We start from the raw sequence: 17,131 nt of genomic DNA on the forward strand, positions 1-17,131 counted from the left end.
CCGCCAATTTTCCCGCAGATTTCCCATGGTGCGCGGATTACGTGAGCGTCGATCAGCATCTCTGACCTCGGCGTAAGATCGACTTGGCCGATACATCGTCCACGGGGAGGGAGCGCAGAGCGAGCAGAGCGAATTCTTGGGGTCGTAGGTGCGCGTCGGAGCGAGCGAGCGAGAGAGAGAGCGCGAGCGAGCGGTTAATGCCCCCGAGCAGAGCGGAGAGTGTCGCGGCGTTTCGAGAGGAGCGCATGCGCCCGCACGGGGCGCGCGCATTATGTACGTCACCGTTACTCCGTTTCGTGTCCTGTCCTCCCTCTTACCTTCTCCTCCCGCCCCTTAACCCCGGTATCGCTGCTTCGAATGCCTCTCTCTCCCTCCTTCTCCGTCTTTCAGCGTGTTTCTTCCTCGCCTCTCCTCTCGCACTCCTCTCTCCCTCGATCTGTTTCACTTCAATTTTCAACTCCTCTCCTCGTCGCGCGCCCGTGAGAGCAGATACACTCACCTTCCCCTACCACCCCCCCTCCAGGGCCGCTCTCGACTCCCTCCACGGGAGCGATGCAGTCGCGCGCTCCGGTCGTTGGCCCCGCGACCACGTCGTGTATATATCCCACACTCTCCTTACCTACATCTGCACGCGCCTCTCCTATACGTGCAGGCTCGCTTCGGTCACGGTGTGCGGGCCGATGCACATGCACGCTGGGACCAGCGCCGAACCTCGCTCCTTTCACGGAAAATAAAAGCGAACCCGGTGAACGTGACTCGCGGGACGGCGTCGTGCGACGACCGCGGGGTTGGTGGACCCGAGGTATTCGCAGCGACAGGGATAACGGGCAGATAGTTCGGGAGACTGGACGCGTGGCAGGTTTCGTTACTGAGAGTTGATCGCTTCTGGAACTGCCGCGAACTGTTCCTCCTCGGACGAGCGTGGTGAGATTAGGTCGGTAGAATGACGGTCTTACGGGGAGGAATTCCTACCGCGATCCGAGGAGGATTCGGAAATTGGACGCGGGTGAAAATCAGCCCGCACTTCTCGTAGAAGCGACACAATAGAGGCGCAGGCGCCAGGGAACGTAAGTCGAGGCAGCACGCGAAGGTGGTCGCCCCCTGACCCGCCAGGGGGAATGCACGGTTCGAGAGATCGATGCACCGCATTCTCCCACAATCCCAACCCCCCTCCTCACCCTCCCAGCCAGTCCCGCCGGATTCCCGCCAACCAAAGGGTTCAACAGGGGTTGCTGGCCTCGTCCGGGAATCCGCGACACCAGCTCGGCACCGATAACGCTTTGTCACCCCCCTTTTCGCGTGATTTAGCTGCTCCCCTAAATCTCGTGGCAGTTCGTACACAGCGCCCAACGAAAAACACCCCCCCAGCTATCTTAACCGGGCCCGAATTGCCCGTCCCGCGGTTCGCACGAGAGGTACGGATCGCGAGACAGACGCGAGATCGCCCGCGCTCGATCGAGGAGGAAGGGAGCGGAACTTTGATCCCCGGGTCGCGAGGCGCTCGGTCTGAAAAGGAAACGGTTAAAGTCGACCGGGCGAGGCGGAGGAGCTTAACATTGGCAACGCTGACAGTTCATTGACTTGCATCGAACGCGTGCACCGATTGACAGGCCGGGCGCGGAGGTGCAACGGTACATCGTTCCTCTCGTTCCTCTCGTCCCTCGGGGCCTGTGCACGAAGTTGAGGTAGGCGAGGTCGCGTGTCTGACGTCACGAGAGAGTCACTTGACGACGAGTGTCGCCAATTCCGTAGGCGTACGTGCATACGCGCGCGCCTGCGCCCGCGCTGCCCGAACGTACGCGGCTGCGAACACGTCGACGACGACGACGACGACGACGACGACGACGACGGAGGCAACCGCGGCGACGACGTTCCACGCGTCGTGGTACGTGTTACGTAGTGTTCCTTCTCGAGAATTCTATATCTTAGTTCTCATTTCTCGAGAAATTACAGCATTTCTCGAGAAACTTAAGTGTAGGAGAATTATTATCAATCCCATTTGTTTTCAGAAATAAATTTTCTGGTACTTCAGATTGTGTGTTACTAGTTAATCGTGAACGTATAAACGCAACTAGAATTTGTAATAAATGGTAGCAATACGTACGAAGAATAACGCGCAATTGTTTATAAAATTTTCTCTTCGTAGCGCCGCACTTCACTAAAATGCGCGAAGGCCTTAATGCGTTTGATGCTTTTGCGTAAGGTGCACGGTACAATGTGACACAATGTTTGGACGGTAGTAATCAGATTTCAGAAAGAATAGACGATCGCCGTACTGCGCGGTAAATAGTCAGTCGACGTAGAGAGGAAGACTCTTGTGCTCGTCTGTGCACGTTTTGTGTGAAATTTAGCCTCTCAATATGAATAAAACTTACAAGGACTGTTGGGAATTCTTTCGGAAAAGCAAAAACAAAGAATCTGCCACCTGCAATCTTTGTGAAAAGCAGCTTTTATGCAAAGGATCGGCGACCATAGGTCTCCGAAGGCATCTTGAAGGTATTCACAGTTTGAAGAAAGTGAAAAATATGGATGAGCCAAGTACCAGCAGTGTTAATTTTAAATCAGTCAAACGATTCCGATGTTCAGACAGCAATGAAACTATTGATAAATTTAGTATACGACCAACTTTGTCAGAAATAATATCGAAATTGGCAGCTATCGATCGCTTCTCATTTAATCAAATATCAAAAAGTGAATTTATTAGACAAAGTATAGCGATTAGAGGATTTAATCTTCCTCGTAATTCATCAGACATAATGCAGTTAATGATGGATTTTTATACACAGAAAAAGGGAGAATTAATTAAAAAAATAAATGCACTTAAATTGAACGACCAGAAGTTCAGCATATCTATTGACGAATGGACTAGTGTAAATAACAAGAGATATATCGATGTACATATGTATTACAGTAGCAAGGAATCTGCTAATCTCGGATTAATACCGATTAATGGAACCTGTACATCTGAAAGAACTTTGGAATTAATTGATGTAAAACTAAATTCCTTTAGTCTTTCACTAAAACAAGACGTTCTAGCTGTTATGAGCGATGGATCGTCTATTATGCAAAAGTTTGGACGACTCTCTCCGGCGTACCAACAGTTTTGTTATAATCACGGGATACATTTAGCCGTTTTAAAAATACTTTACGTAGAAAAAAATACTGATGAGACGCAATCTGTTCACTCGGATGATGCCAATGGATTCTCACAAAATGAAAATAACGATTCAGCCGATTCAGATTCGGATGTTGAAACAGTAGAAACCTCGACTGTTCAGTTACGACCAACCATCGAAGAAACAATCACAGCGATACGAAAAATTATAAAAGTGTTTAAGAATTCACCAGTGAAAAATCATATTCTGCAGAAGTATGTGGAGGAAGAAGAAAATACACAGTTAAAGCTTATTTTGGATTGCAAGACCAGGTGGAACACCATGGAGGCTATGATTAGGCGATTTATGCGAGCAAAGAATCCAATTAAAAAAGCACTGGCTGAAATGAATTTAGATTACATGTGGAACGACGAATATATTAAAATTGCTGAAACCTTATTAGTCACGTTAGAACCCATAAGAATAACAATAGAAAATCTCAGTCGAGAAGATTCCACGTTATTAAGCGCTGAAGGTGCTCTTAAATTTTTGTTTAAAAATTTGGAAAAAGTAAACAGTGAATTAAGTAAAGAGTTTCTTGCTGCAATTAAACAAGAAATATCGAAAAGAAGAGATAACGCTATTGTATCCCTTATAAAATATTTGCAGAATCCAGAATCTCATCAGAAAGATTCGAAAGACGCATTTTTCCACTTAACATCCAAGACAGACATGTATAAAACGGCAAAACAAATTCTAAGTAGACTTTTCGGAAAATTTAACAATATTCACGATTCTCCTGAAAATATTGAAAACCTTGCAGATCCTGCAACCGAAGAATTATCTTTAAAAAAGCAATTGGAGTTATCAATCGCAGATACCCTCCAAGAATTTAGTGTTAACCAAGGAGACGATAAATTCCGGACTGTAGCGAAGGAATTCCATATTTTTGAGTCCACTGGGAAAAGGACATCCAATTTACAACAACTTTTGGATGTTCTATATACAATTAAACCAACATCTACTAAAAATGAAAGAAATTTCTCTACAGCCGCGGATTTTGTCACAAAAAGAAGAAGCAGATTCGCTGACGCGACATTAGACGCATTGTGCTTTTTAAAAAACTACTTCAAAACAAAACAGTAATGTTTCGCCTTGCTCACATTTTGTATTAGATAAATAAATTTATCAATTATATTTAATATCCGTTTTTTTCATTTACACAAGTTTTGTGTAAGTCAGGCTCGAATAAAAATTTAGATAAATATTATCAACATTATTACAAAAATATAAATTTTGCAATGTTGTTTTAATGTTTTGAAAATTCTCGAGAATTCTCGAGAAACATAATCTGATTTCTCATTTCTCGAGATGCGAAAAATATCGAGAAATCAGGAACACTAGTGTTACGTAACCGAGCCTCGGGTCGTTGACCGATACGCGGCCGGGAAGTTCCTACGCCCTGACCTACCTCTTCTCCCATTCTCAATTAGACCCTCAGCCTCTTTCTCCTCTCTTATCGAGTCGCGTCTGGGTGTCCCTTGTCGTCGTTTAATTCCTCGATCGCACTTGGCCAGCATCGCGGGGCGAAACTCTGCGAGAAGAATACCTCGGAGCCTGAAATCCGTCACCCAGGGGTTATTCACCGGGAACAGTCGGGTTGACCGGTCTATAAGCAAACCGGGCTCCGAAAAAACTCTCGGTCCAGTGGCGGAAAATCGGCGGGCAAGGGGGATGGGTCGCAGGTTCCCGCGCGTTTATTCGCGGCTGTCGGAAGGGTCGAGGTATCGGGAATAAGGGGGGCAGGGCGGGACGCTTTGGGGAGAGGGTGGTTGCTCGCGGGAACGCCGAGGTAGGGGGCGAGGAGGGCAGGAACCCGTTAGTAGAGCGGTCGAAGCGCGCGCGAGCGAGCGAGGCGGGCTGCGCGATCGTTGCTCGACGAGGAGTGCGATAGCGGCGAGGGTTTGCCAGCGCGCGCGAACGGGACAGGCGGTGGAACAGGGACGCGGAGCGAGAGAGGGCTACAGAGAGGGAGAGAAAGAGAGAGAGACGGACGAGGAGCGGCAGTGCGCGCAAGGGGGACTCTCACTTTCACGCGGTGAACTGCGGGTGAATGTCCGGGAATTGGGTCAGAGTGTCCCCCACCTCGGCCAGCCAGAGGCAATGTGCCGAGGCTCTATGCTCTCTGTGCTAGAAAGAGCCAGTCCACAGCCAAGCTCCGATACAAACGGTCGCTTCTTTTCATCTCCCCCGAAAACTCGCGTCTCCGCTCGCATGATCTCGCGCGGACAAACAGTTACGTTCGGTACGCTGGTGGGTTTGGTGGTTCGTGCGGCCATTCAGTGATTTCGGGACGAACCGTGCGTAGGTTCTCGCGTCTCCTGCAACGTCGACGAGACCCAAGCCCCTCGGGGAAGTTCGTTCGGCCTTCTCCCTTCGCCCCGCGTACGATCCCGTCAGCCTGAAACGGCAGGGCTCGGTACGTGATCGTGCGGCAGGACCTGTAGCCGATAAAGCGAAAGAGGAGGCTAGTCAAGTGCGACGTGCTGAAAGGCGCGCGAGATCGGTCGTCTCGTAGCCGACCGTGCGAAACCGCTGGTGACACACAGCTGAGCCCCCAGCGGAGGTGAATTAATGGGGTGCTTGTGCGAGTGTGACCTGGCCACCCCGCGCACGGGGACCAATTGCTCGTCTGGGTCCTCCTCGGACAGTGACGGTCAGACTGACGAGGGTTTCGTTGGTGATTCGCAGGGATTCTTCCGTCGAAGCATCCAGCAGAAGATCCAGTACCGACCCTGCACCAAGAACCAGCAGTGCAGCATCCTGCGGATCAACAGGAACCGCTGCCAGTACTGCCGCCTCAAGAAGTGCATCGCCGTCGGGATGAGCCGTGATGGTGAGTCATTTTCAACGATTGCGATTCTCCGAGTAGCCTTTCGTCCCCGTGATAAGATACCTCCGTTGCTCGTCCCATTTCGCGGCGACTCGAGTGCCGTAGAACGAACACCGCGAGCGCGAGAGAGTAGGCCGGACGAAGAATTCGAGCAGGACCGAATCGTCGCAGCGCGGACCTACACTTTCCCTCCGGGACGCGCGGTGTGCAACGCATTTCTCCAAAAAAGTATCGTTTCTAAAATGTAGAGTGGCGGGTCGTTGACCGTTTGCGTAACGCGACACAGCAAGAGAGTGTGTCGCAACGGGCGAAAGTGGCCGGTCGGCCGTTCGTGAAAGCAGCCGCGGTTATCCCCCCGATACGGCCGCTGATCGTGCCCGCTTTCTTTTCCAAATATCGCCCAGATATCCCGCCCCTGTTCCGACCTCTCTCCCGGCGCGAAACTCGCGAGTAGGTTCGCCCAGCGCGCGCGCGGACCTCGACCGCGGGTCAACGACCTCGGGAGCATCGGCTGGCCGCCGCGGACGCGACCACTGCGGTCTGATCTATAAGCGTCCCGATCTACTTGCGAATCTGAACCGACCATTAGGCCGCGTTCCCACGTCTCCCGAAACGTGCGGCGGCCCATTAGGCGTGATAAAGCTTCTCCGGGCTCTCTGAATTTCCCACGCGTCTCAGAATTATACGTGAACGAAGTCTGAAGCGCGCAGAGGAACTCGAACTTTATCTTTCAATGATTCTATCGTGCGCTGTGTTGTCGCGTTGCAAGAGGCTCCAGCGTACGAGACATCGGTCTCCGCGGCGATAACGACCCGGCAGATTAACAATGGTACGCGTTGTCGAGACAAAGAGAGTGAAAGATTGAAGAGCAAGTCCCTCTGATAGCAACGTGGACTCGTCGGGGTCAATAGTCGGGCATTGCTCGGCTTGCATGCGCCTCCACGTCCGTAGAAAGAGTACCGCTACTCGCCGCTACGTACCCGGTGACCCTTCCACCTCCTTCCACGGCCCCCTCCATGTACGCTGTGGCGATCATCCCTCCCTCCTTCCTCCCTGCCGTTGTACCATGATCCTCTTGTCGAGGCACCCCCCACCAGGCCGACGAGGACGACAGAGCGCCGTCGCGTGGCGCTACGCTCCATGCGGAGACCTCGCGAACTTCGTCTCCTTCGCGGATCGCGGTTCCCCCACCTCTGGCGCTCGTCAGCCCCCTCCGATGGTGACGTCTCCCCACCCCGCGAGAATCGAGCCACCTGGCGCTAGGGCGCATGCTCCTCTCCAGCCGTCCCGCCAAACTGAAGCGCCTGACGCGACCGCCGCGCAATTTGCGTCTGCACTCCGACGGGGAACCTGCTGCTGCTCCGTTCTCTCTTCTCTTTAATCTCGATCGCTTCAATTCGCTGATCTAGCCGAGATAGGTTCCATTTAATGCATGGTATATGGTAGGTGTTCGCCGAGCTAGAGCTTCGCGAACGATCCTTCTCGAGACGCTACTGCGATCCGCATCTCTGTGCGCAATCTATTTTAGAAGCACTCTCTCGTTCGATCATGAGATTCCTACGCAACTCCTCATCGCGATGACTTCGTCGTCGAGGAATCAGCGAGGGTCAGTCTCCACGGCTTCGTTCATCGAGACAGTCTCCCGGCTCCTCGACAAAGACGAGCTTCCTCCTGTCGGTTTCTCTAGAAGAGTAGCGCCGAGCGGCTAGGCAGTCTAGCGTCGAGCAGAGTTAAGTCGAGTCAGTGTTAATCCCACGTAGGGGAGCACGGGTATCCAGCGACAGTACCGAGACGGGAGATCGATCGTCCGTGAACAGATAAGTTGTAGGACGGCAGCTGGTGACAGGGCAAACAGCCAGGGCGAGGGGTTGCCCAAGGTCGTCGAGGGTAACTTACCCCCGGCAAAGGAAGTTCGCATCTGCGCACAGAAGAGAGAGGGAGAGAGAGTCGCCTCTGGCAACGAAACCTCTCTCTCTCTCTGTCTCTCTTTCTCTCTCTCTCTCTGTCTCTCTCTCTCTCCGTGGTGCTGTTCTCTCTTTCTCTGTTCTCCCGTGTACTCATACACGATCACAAAGAGAGCCTCACGCACACCCTCTCGTCGCAGCGTGTGCGCGTGCTTGTCTGTGCGCTGTGCTCGCCACGCTCGGCGCTCGTACATTCGCTCGCTATATAGTATATATAGGTCGTCGGTACGCCTCGCGCGGCTGTCGCTGAAACCAAGTTCAAGGCCAAAGGCTCGGCAAAGGCCACAATCGTGGCCGGTGGCGGCGGTGGTGGGAGTCGTTGATGGCTGAATAAGTGGAGGGGCTGTTGAACGCAACCCGCGGAACATCACTCAGTCGGCGGTGATGCTGTCTCGCGTCTGCACGCGTCCTACTGTCGCGCTCCTTTCTTGAACTTCGCTCCCCTCGAGGCGAGTCCCGTCTATGTGTGTACGCGGGCGCGTGCGTGCAGTGCGTGTGTGCGTCTATATGCCCGACCGCGACGTGTGCCTCTCTGGCGGCGCGCCGTCACACACGCCGCACTACCATTTGGAGTGACTTGCGGTATACACGAGTCAGCCAGTCAGCCGATTACCGAGCGGCGAGCGGATCTCTCTCTGTCACGAGGAGGAGGATCGATCACCTACCGCGCGCGCGATCACTCGCCCCGACGGATCAGAGCCTGTTACACGCACGGTGGAGATCGCGTTGAATACAGTGAGCCATGCGAGTTCCCGGTTCAACCGCGGACCGACGAGGTCTAGTGAACTGTGCGTCGATGGCAGATTAGTTTCGTGAATTCTCCATCTCGATTGTATTTCGTGCGGTTCAGTTCGCGAGGTAACGGAAACGGAGACACACTTGATAGACGCGCGTTCCTCTCGACCGTCATGGGAGACGAGTTGCCCATACTGAAGGGAATCCTCAACGGAGTTGTCAACTATCACAATGCACGTAGGTGTCCCCGTAGGATTACTACTCGCCCATCGAGCGCGCGTTCCCCTGTCACCCTTGGGCCTTGTACGCTGTGGACTTTCTATCGGAAGGATTACGTAGCACGGTGGACCCAAGCGGCGCTTTCATTTCTCGCGCGTGAAAGTCGTGCGCTTTCCCCTCTCGAGTTGTTCTTTTTTTCCTCTCCTCCTCTTCTTCTTCTTCTCCCCGGCCCGTCGCGGTGTCTGGCGCGCACGGTGCTCGGCCGCGGCGCAGTGGGCCCGTCGCAGGGTGTCCACCGCTATTTTTCCCCGCGTACGCGGATCGAAAACGGCACACGCAAACCACCGATGCGGCCGAAGGTCGCGGATACCGCGCCGCGTTGCATGATTCATCCATTGATCGCATTAACTATTCATCGACGCGTGTCCTTCGGTCCCGCTTCCAACCGCCTGACCGTGCCCGTGCCACCTCTGGCCGCCGTCTAACCGTTGGCCATCCCCTTGCTTTCTGATTCTAGCGGTGCGATTCGGCCGCGTGCCCAAACGCGAGAAGGCCAGGATCCTGGCTGCCATGCAGCAGAGCTCCCACAGCCGTTCTCAGGAGAAGGCAGTAGCTGCCGAGCTGGAGGACGAGCAACGGCTACTCGCCACCGTCGTGCAGGCCCACCTTGACACTTGCGACTTCACTAGAGACAAGGTGGCCCCGATCCTCGTCAGGGCCCGCGAGACACCAAACTACACCGCGTGTCCGCCAACCTTGGTGAGTATCTCATTTACACAAGCCACCGTTAACGTTTACTACTTTCTTCCCCCTTGGCTCTCTGTCGCTCTATTCTTACGTCTACCGTCCCATCCGTCGAGCTGCGGGATCTATTTATTCTTTGCGTACGTTCTTGCGGGATGATTGATTGCGGGAAGTAAAGGGCATCGGATTACAACAAGAATTCATACGGAAGAAACTTTTATTTGAAATTAGTTGACATTTGCGTTCCGTGATTATGAATAGGGTAAAGGCAGGTAATATGGAACGGCGCGTAATATGGAACTTCGGTAAAATTTCCATGAAGAAATAACGAATTCTTCAGGCAATCGTGTATACTAGATCCTTAGACACAATAGACGACGATACTGACAACTGAGCATCAGTCGGGCATCCATCATTAAAAGTAGTGTTGTTAAAATGAGCTTCGAGCCGTCAGCTTCAAGAGTCGTGGTTCAAACTCTAAAGGCTCGAACGTTTAAGGCTCGAACCCTGTAGCCGTGAGAGCTCTAGCCTTTAAAGCTCGAGTCTTCAAGCTCGAAGGCTCGAGTCGTATAAATTGTACGTAGTGAAGTGAATATGTAGAAAGCTCGAGTTCTGGAAGCCTTAAAACTTAATGTAGAAGTTCTAAGTCTTGCACTCCAAGCTTTTAGAGTCTTAACTCAAGCTTTTAAAGCTTTAAGGCAGAATAATATAGTTAGTTTGTTACTATTCAATTAAACTGAGTTGCAGTAAAGCTATGATGAAACTTTGTCATACAACTTAAAAATAACGACACAACCACTATTATATTAATTTCAGTTTATTATGAGTTTTTTTTTTATTGTATAGTTTTGTACTTTTATTGTATTATTAAAACACGGATCCAACCAATTGGTGGAAGCATCAAAAAACATCTTTCTCTGTGTTTAATTTTAACGTTTTACAATAGTGGTTGCGCAAAATAAGATATAATATCAAGGACTTGGAGTTAACTTCATTACTATTAAACACAAGAGCCTTCAGCTTCGAGGCTTGAGCCTCAATGATTGAACCTCGAACTTCGAGAGCTCGAGCTTCATGTGATATTAGCCTTAAAGGCTAGGTCATTAAGGTTAAGGCTTAAAGCTTTGAAGACTCGAGCTTTATACAACACTAATTAAAAGAGAAACGTTTATATTTTTCGCGGGGTGTAAAAGTTTCTGAAAAGTGCAACATACAGTTAAATATTATAGCGAAGGTATGCTACAAAGTATTATTTTGACATGTTATCGTTAAATATGTGTGTTCTTGATTATTCAACAATAGTTTACCAACAAAGTTACTTTCTTCTTAGTATAATTCTGAATTTCTTGTCGGAACATGTGTGTACGTAATATGGAACATACCGAGTAACCTAGATGAAGTTGATAATGACGATGACGACGATGATGCGGAATGCTTATTTTGCGAGCGTAATTATAAAAATAGGAGACGCAGAAAGCACGAATAAATTCCAAAAATGATGTACATTTATTTATTTGTATCTTCTACTTAATAAATCTTCATTTTTAGTAAAAAAAAAGTAAAAACTTTTCAGTTTTCTTTACAAATTTCCTAGGTGTTCCATATTAGGACCTATTTTTTCGAACAGCCAATTTTCACTCTTTTCAGTTCTTTTTACTATAATTGCAAAACAATTGGATTTTTCTACAATTGACTATGTAAATATGCTTATGCATTAGTTCCTTCGTCCACTCATGTCAGTTTTATTAAAAAAAAAAACAAATTCCCCCACTTTTGACAAGCTTTTGATGTTCCATACTACCTGCCTTTACCCTATACAACATCGAGATCGATGGTGCGCCTGTCGCATCTTCCGGCTGAGTTAATTTTTACTGTCGCTTGCGTCGACGGGAGCCCAAGCCTTGGGGGAATCGTCGGTTCTACGCGGAAATGGAAGCAGTCGTCCTCGACTGGCCGCGAAACGAGGAAGCCCAGGCGTCTCTTGCTGCTGCGAGCTAGGAGCAGGGACGCCTGGTGCACGCGGTCTTCCGTCGCGACGTCGACGTCGATCCACGGTTCTAACCTTGGACGATCTCTGTTGCTCGTGTTGCAGGCATGCCCCCTGAACCCTAACCCACAACCGTTGACCGGCCAGCAAGAGCTGCTGCAGGACTTCTCGAAGAGGTTCTCGCCGGCGATACGCGGCGTGGTGGAGTTCGCGAAGCGCATCCCCGGGTTCAGCTTGCTGGCACAGGACGACCAGGTCACGTTGCTCAAGGCCGGCGTGTTCGAGGTGCTGCTGGTGCGACTGGCTTGCATGTTCGACGCCCAGACGAACAGCATGATATGTCTGAACGGGCAGGTGTTGAAACGGGAGTCGATCCACAACAGCAGCAACGCAAGATTTCTCATGGACTCGATGTTCGATTTCGCCGAGAGGGTGAACTCGCTGCGACTGTCCGACGCCGAGCTGGGTCTTTTCTGTTCCGTGGTGGTGATCGCGGCGGACAGACCGGGGCTACGTAACACCGAGCTGGTGGAGCGTATGCACAACAAGCTACGAAACGCCCTGCAGACCGTGCTGGCGCAGAACCATCCCCAGCACCCCGATATCCTACGGGAGCTGCTCAAGAAGATCCCCGATCTGAGGACCCTCAACACCCTCCACTCGGAGAAGCTGCTCGCGTTCAAGATGACCGAGCAACAGCAGCAGATGCAGGCCCAACAGCAGCATCAGCAGCAACAGCAACAGCAGACACAGCACGCTATCAATGCCCAGCAAACGCAACAGCAGCACTGGCCCATGGAGGAGGAGCCACCGGCGTCGTGGGGTTCAGCTTCGGACGTGACACTGGACGAGGCCGTGAAGAGTCCGTTGGGCAGCGTGTCGAGCACCGAGAGCACCTGCAGCGGCGAGGTCGCATCTCTGACCGAGTACCATCACGCGGCTCCACCCAGTGGGCATCACGCGTCAAGCGCGCCCCTGCTCGCAGCGACCCTCGCCGGAGGCCTCTGCCCGCACCGCAGGCGGGCGAACTCGGGCAGCACCAGTTCCGGCGACGACGAGCTTCACCGTGCCTCCCTGTCCAAGACGCCTCAGCCGCCGCAGTGTCCACGGTTCCGCAAGCTGGACTCTCCCAGCGACAGCGGAATCGAGTCAGGAACAGAGAAGACTGACAAACCAGCGAGTAGCAGCGCCAGCAGCGCGCCCACCTCGGTCTGCTCCAGCCCTCGCTCCGAGGACAAGGAGGCCGAGGACATGCCGGTGTTGAAGCGAGTCCTCCAGGCGCCACCTCTATACGACACCAACTCTCTGATGGACGAGGCGTACAAGCCACACAAAAAGTTCCGCGCTTTCCGCCAGAAGGACAGCGCCGAGGCCGAGCCAGCGGTGATAGTGCAGCACACACAGTCCCAGCTGCACCTCCACCTCACCTCGCCGCCCGCTCGGAGTCCCTCGAACCAAGTGCAGCACCCCCAGTGCCCTCAGACCGCCAGCCTGCTGAGCAGCACGCACTCGACTCTGGCCAGGAGCCTGATGGAAGGTCCGCGGATGACGGCCGAGCAGCTCAAGCGCACGGACATCATCCACAACTACATAATGCGCGGAGAGGCCAGCCCCAGGTCGCCAGCGGTGTCGCCGTCGCCTGCGGAACAGTGCGCCTCGACGACCACCATGACCGCGCGCTCTCCTCAAGGATCTCAAGGGCTGCTGCAGTGCGCCACCAGCAGCTACTCGACGAGCAGGTGGCCCGCCACGTCGGTGATCACGACGACGACAGGCGCCAGACAACAGCAACACCAGCAGCATCAGCAGCACCAGCAGCACCAGCAGCACCAGCAGCACCAGCAGCATCAACAGCATCAACAGCACCAGCAGCAGCAGTCTTCCTCGGACTACCTCATGGTCGGGAACTCGCCAGCCTCGTCGCCGAGGTACCTGTCCGCGGCGGCGACGAGTAGTACGAGCACGAGTCCAAGGCCGACCTCGAGCACGGCGGCGACGTTAGTGCTATCCGGCTGTCCCAGCAACATGATGGAGCTGCAGGTGGACATCGCGGACAGCCAACAGCCGTTGAACCTGTCGAAGAAGTCGCCGTCCCCGTCGCCCAGGCCGCTGGTCGGGTCCTGCAAAGCTCTGTCCCTCGAAGCGTAGTGGGCCCACTCGACGGAGTCGCGTGACCGTGGCCTGCGGCTGGCGGGGCCGCGCGCTGATCGGTGTCAGTTCGGAAGAGGAATGTATGAAAGTGCCAGGACGCTCGGAGCGCGTGATAAACCAAATAATTTATTAATTTAAACTATTAATCGATAATAACTGCGCGAGACACCAAGAGAGGGGAGGGATGGAGGACGGTGGGTCAGGTGGCGGGACCTTCGCTCCTCGTTGGCGCGTGCGCGCGTGCGCAGAGCGGCAGAGGGGAGCGCAAGAGGGGATCGTGCACAGTGCGAGGACAGGCCGCGGCAGGAGGGGGGACGCGCGAGACGTTTCCTCGCCGTTCCTGTTCCACGAGAGTGTGTCGGTGGTGAAAGAGCCGATCCGGAGTGGCGCACGGACACTGACGCGAGAAAGTGCCAGTCCCCGCGTGCATACGGTGCCGTCGCGGGGTCTACCTGCCCGCCTAAGTAAAAGAGCTGTCCGCCCGTCTGCCTACCTTACACCTATCTGCTGCAGCGACATTCGAAGACCTATCTTGCTCCGAATGATCTGAAAGGATAGCGTGTCAGCGGCCCCGCGGCAGAAGCCCCCCCTCCTCCAAAGATGTGTGAAAACAATAAGAACAGAACACGGAAGATTGAATGTTTAACAGCAAATTAAAGTAATCTATCTACATGTGATAATCATGAAAATCGCGCATCCTGTACAGTCTCCACCTCATTCATCGATCATCTTACTCTACTATAATTATTGAATATTATAAAAGTAATTAATTATTATTGTAACATGTGTAAGGTATAATAATCGTAAAAGTTATCACGTATTGTGTATGTGCGCGCGTAGGGAAACGAGGACGCGTGAGTACTGAGAGAGAGAGAGAGGGAGAGAGAGAGAGAGAGAGAATGTGTGTGTATGTGAAAGAGAAAAAGAGAAAGAGAGAGAGAGAGAGCGAGAGAGAATGGGAGTGCGTGGTTTCAATCGACCAGGAACAAGGAACGAATGGATGAAGAAAGACAACACACGTGAGCGTGCTTAATGCAAGTGAGTCGGGGCAAAATCGCAGCATAAAAAACGAAAAAAAAAAAGAAGGAAAAAGAATAGAAGTTCGAAAGAGAAAAGACGGCTCTTTCAATCGAGAGATCGACTGACAGATGGAAAGCAGTCGGGGAGCAAGCGAATTTTAAACGTTTTAAACGATGTTTTTGTTAAACAATGAGACTGACCCGGCCCGCCGCAGCCTCCCAGAGTTTGCAGTCGCGTTAATTACAGAAAACACAAGCAACGGAACGTGCGTCGTGACTCTCGTCTCCGAGCAAACGATAGCTATCCGTATTCTCTGTCTTCTTCTAGCTCGCGTCTGGTAGCTCAAAGACCCCCCCGGCTCTTCGGAAACGAGAACAGCACCGCTACGACACGCGCGCGGACGTACGGAGTAAGGTACGGGACGACGAGAGTGGGCGCGCGAGCGAGCGAGCGTCCGACAGGAGGAGAGGTATACAGAGCAGGCGAAATGGGATGGGAAAGAAACGGAGGAGTCGCGTGGAACCGCGATAGAATCGGCGTACGGCGCAGTGTACATAGTAACCTCGTAAGGCTAAGTGTCGTAGAAGGCGCGAGTGGGCGAGCAACGTTCTCCCCTTCCGAGGAAGAGGAAACCGCGCTCGGCGAGTGTGCGTGCGTGCGTGCGTGTGCGGGAGAGAATGATACAGAGAAAGAGCGGAAGATACGCGGCGGGCCGACGCCGGCGTGTTGTTGAGACGCCCGCCCCGCCAACCCCTGTTTGCCCCCGAACCCCCCCACCCACCCACCCGTGTAGCACAGCAGAGAATACGCTGAAAACAGAGAGAAGGCAAAAACAACGACCAGAGGAAAGGCGCGCGCGAATCGGCTAATGCGAGTGAGCAAACGAATGGAAAGGGGACGGGAAAGAAACGAAACAACGCTTTTAGCATCGCGGTATACCGGTCAGGCCGAGGATCCGTTGTTTGGCGCAGCAATGAATTTAATCGCGTAGGGCAAAATAAGAAGGAGAAAAAAAAAAAATGAAGAAGAGTCGCTCGATGGGCACGCAGAAAACCGTTGTCTCGCTACTTTGAGCGCAGCTCCGTCTCAGACACACCCTCGAACACATCCCGAACAAGCTTGTAGTGGAACACTCTGTGTATTTATTGTACTCGAGGAAGGAAAAAAAAAGTCATTCCCTATTTACGCTCTGTGTATCACCGTTCTCACCCCTCGACTCGTTTGATCGCTCCCGACTCCGCGTAGAATCCTTCTTGCTGTCCCGCAGACCCTTGGAATCGACCCTGCGTTCCTTCAGCCCGTTAGCCTACCCCCTCCTCCCCAGCCTCGCTAGACGCAAGCCAGCCTGAAACTCTTCTCCAAAGTTTCCGTCGACGCACGGACCTCCCGTGTATCGAACCAATATTCGCAAATTACCCGCAGACCGAACTCCGACGCCGTTCTCGTCACCCGTGTCCCCGTGTCGTCCAACTTCTGCTAACACCCCCCCCCCCCCACCCTCATCCCCGAATACAAGAAAACCCCCATACCCAGCAAGCGAACTAGCGTTGATATTCGTAATACTTGTTATGCATAAACTACACATAATGATTATTATAGTAAACGATACATAAAGTATGATATATTTCTCTATCCGTTAAGAAGGAGGATACAAGCAGCTGTTGTTTCTGGCGCGGAACAACGCAGATTATGGCAAAATAATGGTTGGAAGAGTGAAAGGAAGGATGATATAATACGAGAGATAAAAAAAAAAAATGATGCAAAAGATACCGAAAGTGTACTGTATTACTACATTGCAAAGAAAATACAAAACGCAGCCCCGCATATTGCCCAGTGAGCACGTCATTTTGTACGCTTGGGAGTTGTGAGGTCGTCTGAATAAACATTGTCTGGTGAATTATACAGAAAAAAAATATATCTCGTGTGTTATTTTGGTCGAAGGTCCTCCCGATTCCTTGCCCGTTGCCTCTATTTTCTCCGCGCGCAGCTTTTTCGTTCAGTCTTTACGCCGAAATCGTTACGAGTGTTTCGTTTGTGTTTGGTAAAAAAAGAAAGGGCACGCTGGTTTCACTTGGAATAACATCTTTAGTTAAACGTATGACGCATAATGGACGATACCGAAACATTGTTGCGAGTAATATATTCGGTCGTATAATCAATTCAAGCCATCGAAGCGCGATTACCATTTCTTTGAATTCGCTAGTACGCGCTCTTTAGGTAAACTGTTTTCTACTGCATGTATTATTTATGTTGCTTTCGCTGCTCGCGCTAATTGTTGCTGCGGAGATTGCACTTGGCGAGCTACGAGGTCTCGAGTATTTTA

At 52.0% G+C, this 17,131-nt stretch overlaps 1 protein-coding gene across 6 annotated transcripts in view; it reads left to right on the forward strand.

The window, feature by feature from the left end:
* The window catches only part of E75 (ecdysone-induced protein 75), a 172,283-nt gene extending 155,560 nt beyond the window's left edge, over positions 1-16,723 (forward strand). For 5 of the 6 annotated variants that reach the window (XM_076815502.1, XM_076815498.1, XM_076815499.1 and 2 more), the window contains 3 exons: positions 5,847-5,991; positions 9,424-9,665; positions 11,743-16,723. In XM_076815502.1, coding sequence (XP_076671617.1) covers positions 5,847-5,991; positions 9,424-9,665; positions 11,743-13,785 — 2,430 coding nt within the window. In that variant the 3' untranslated portion in view covers positions 13,786-16,723. Of the gene's footprint in view, positions 1-5,846; positions 5,992-8,303; positions 8,925-9,423; positions 9,666-11,742 lie in introns of those variants that run through there. The other variant, XM_076815503.1, reaches the window with a different exon arrangement.
* The last annotated feature ends 408 nt before the right edge of the window (positions 16,724-17,131 follow it).

This window comes from Andrena cerasifolii, chromosome 6 (assembly GCF_050908995.1).
Source record: "Andrena cerasifolii isolate SP2316 chromosome 6, iyAndCera1_principal, whole genome shotgun sequence".
NCBI classification, from domain to species: domain Eukaryota; kingdom Metazoa; phylum Arthropoda; class Insecta; order Hymenoptera; family Andrenidae; genus Andrena; species Andrena cerasifolii.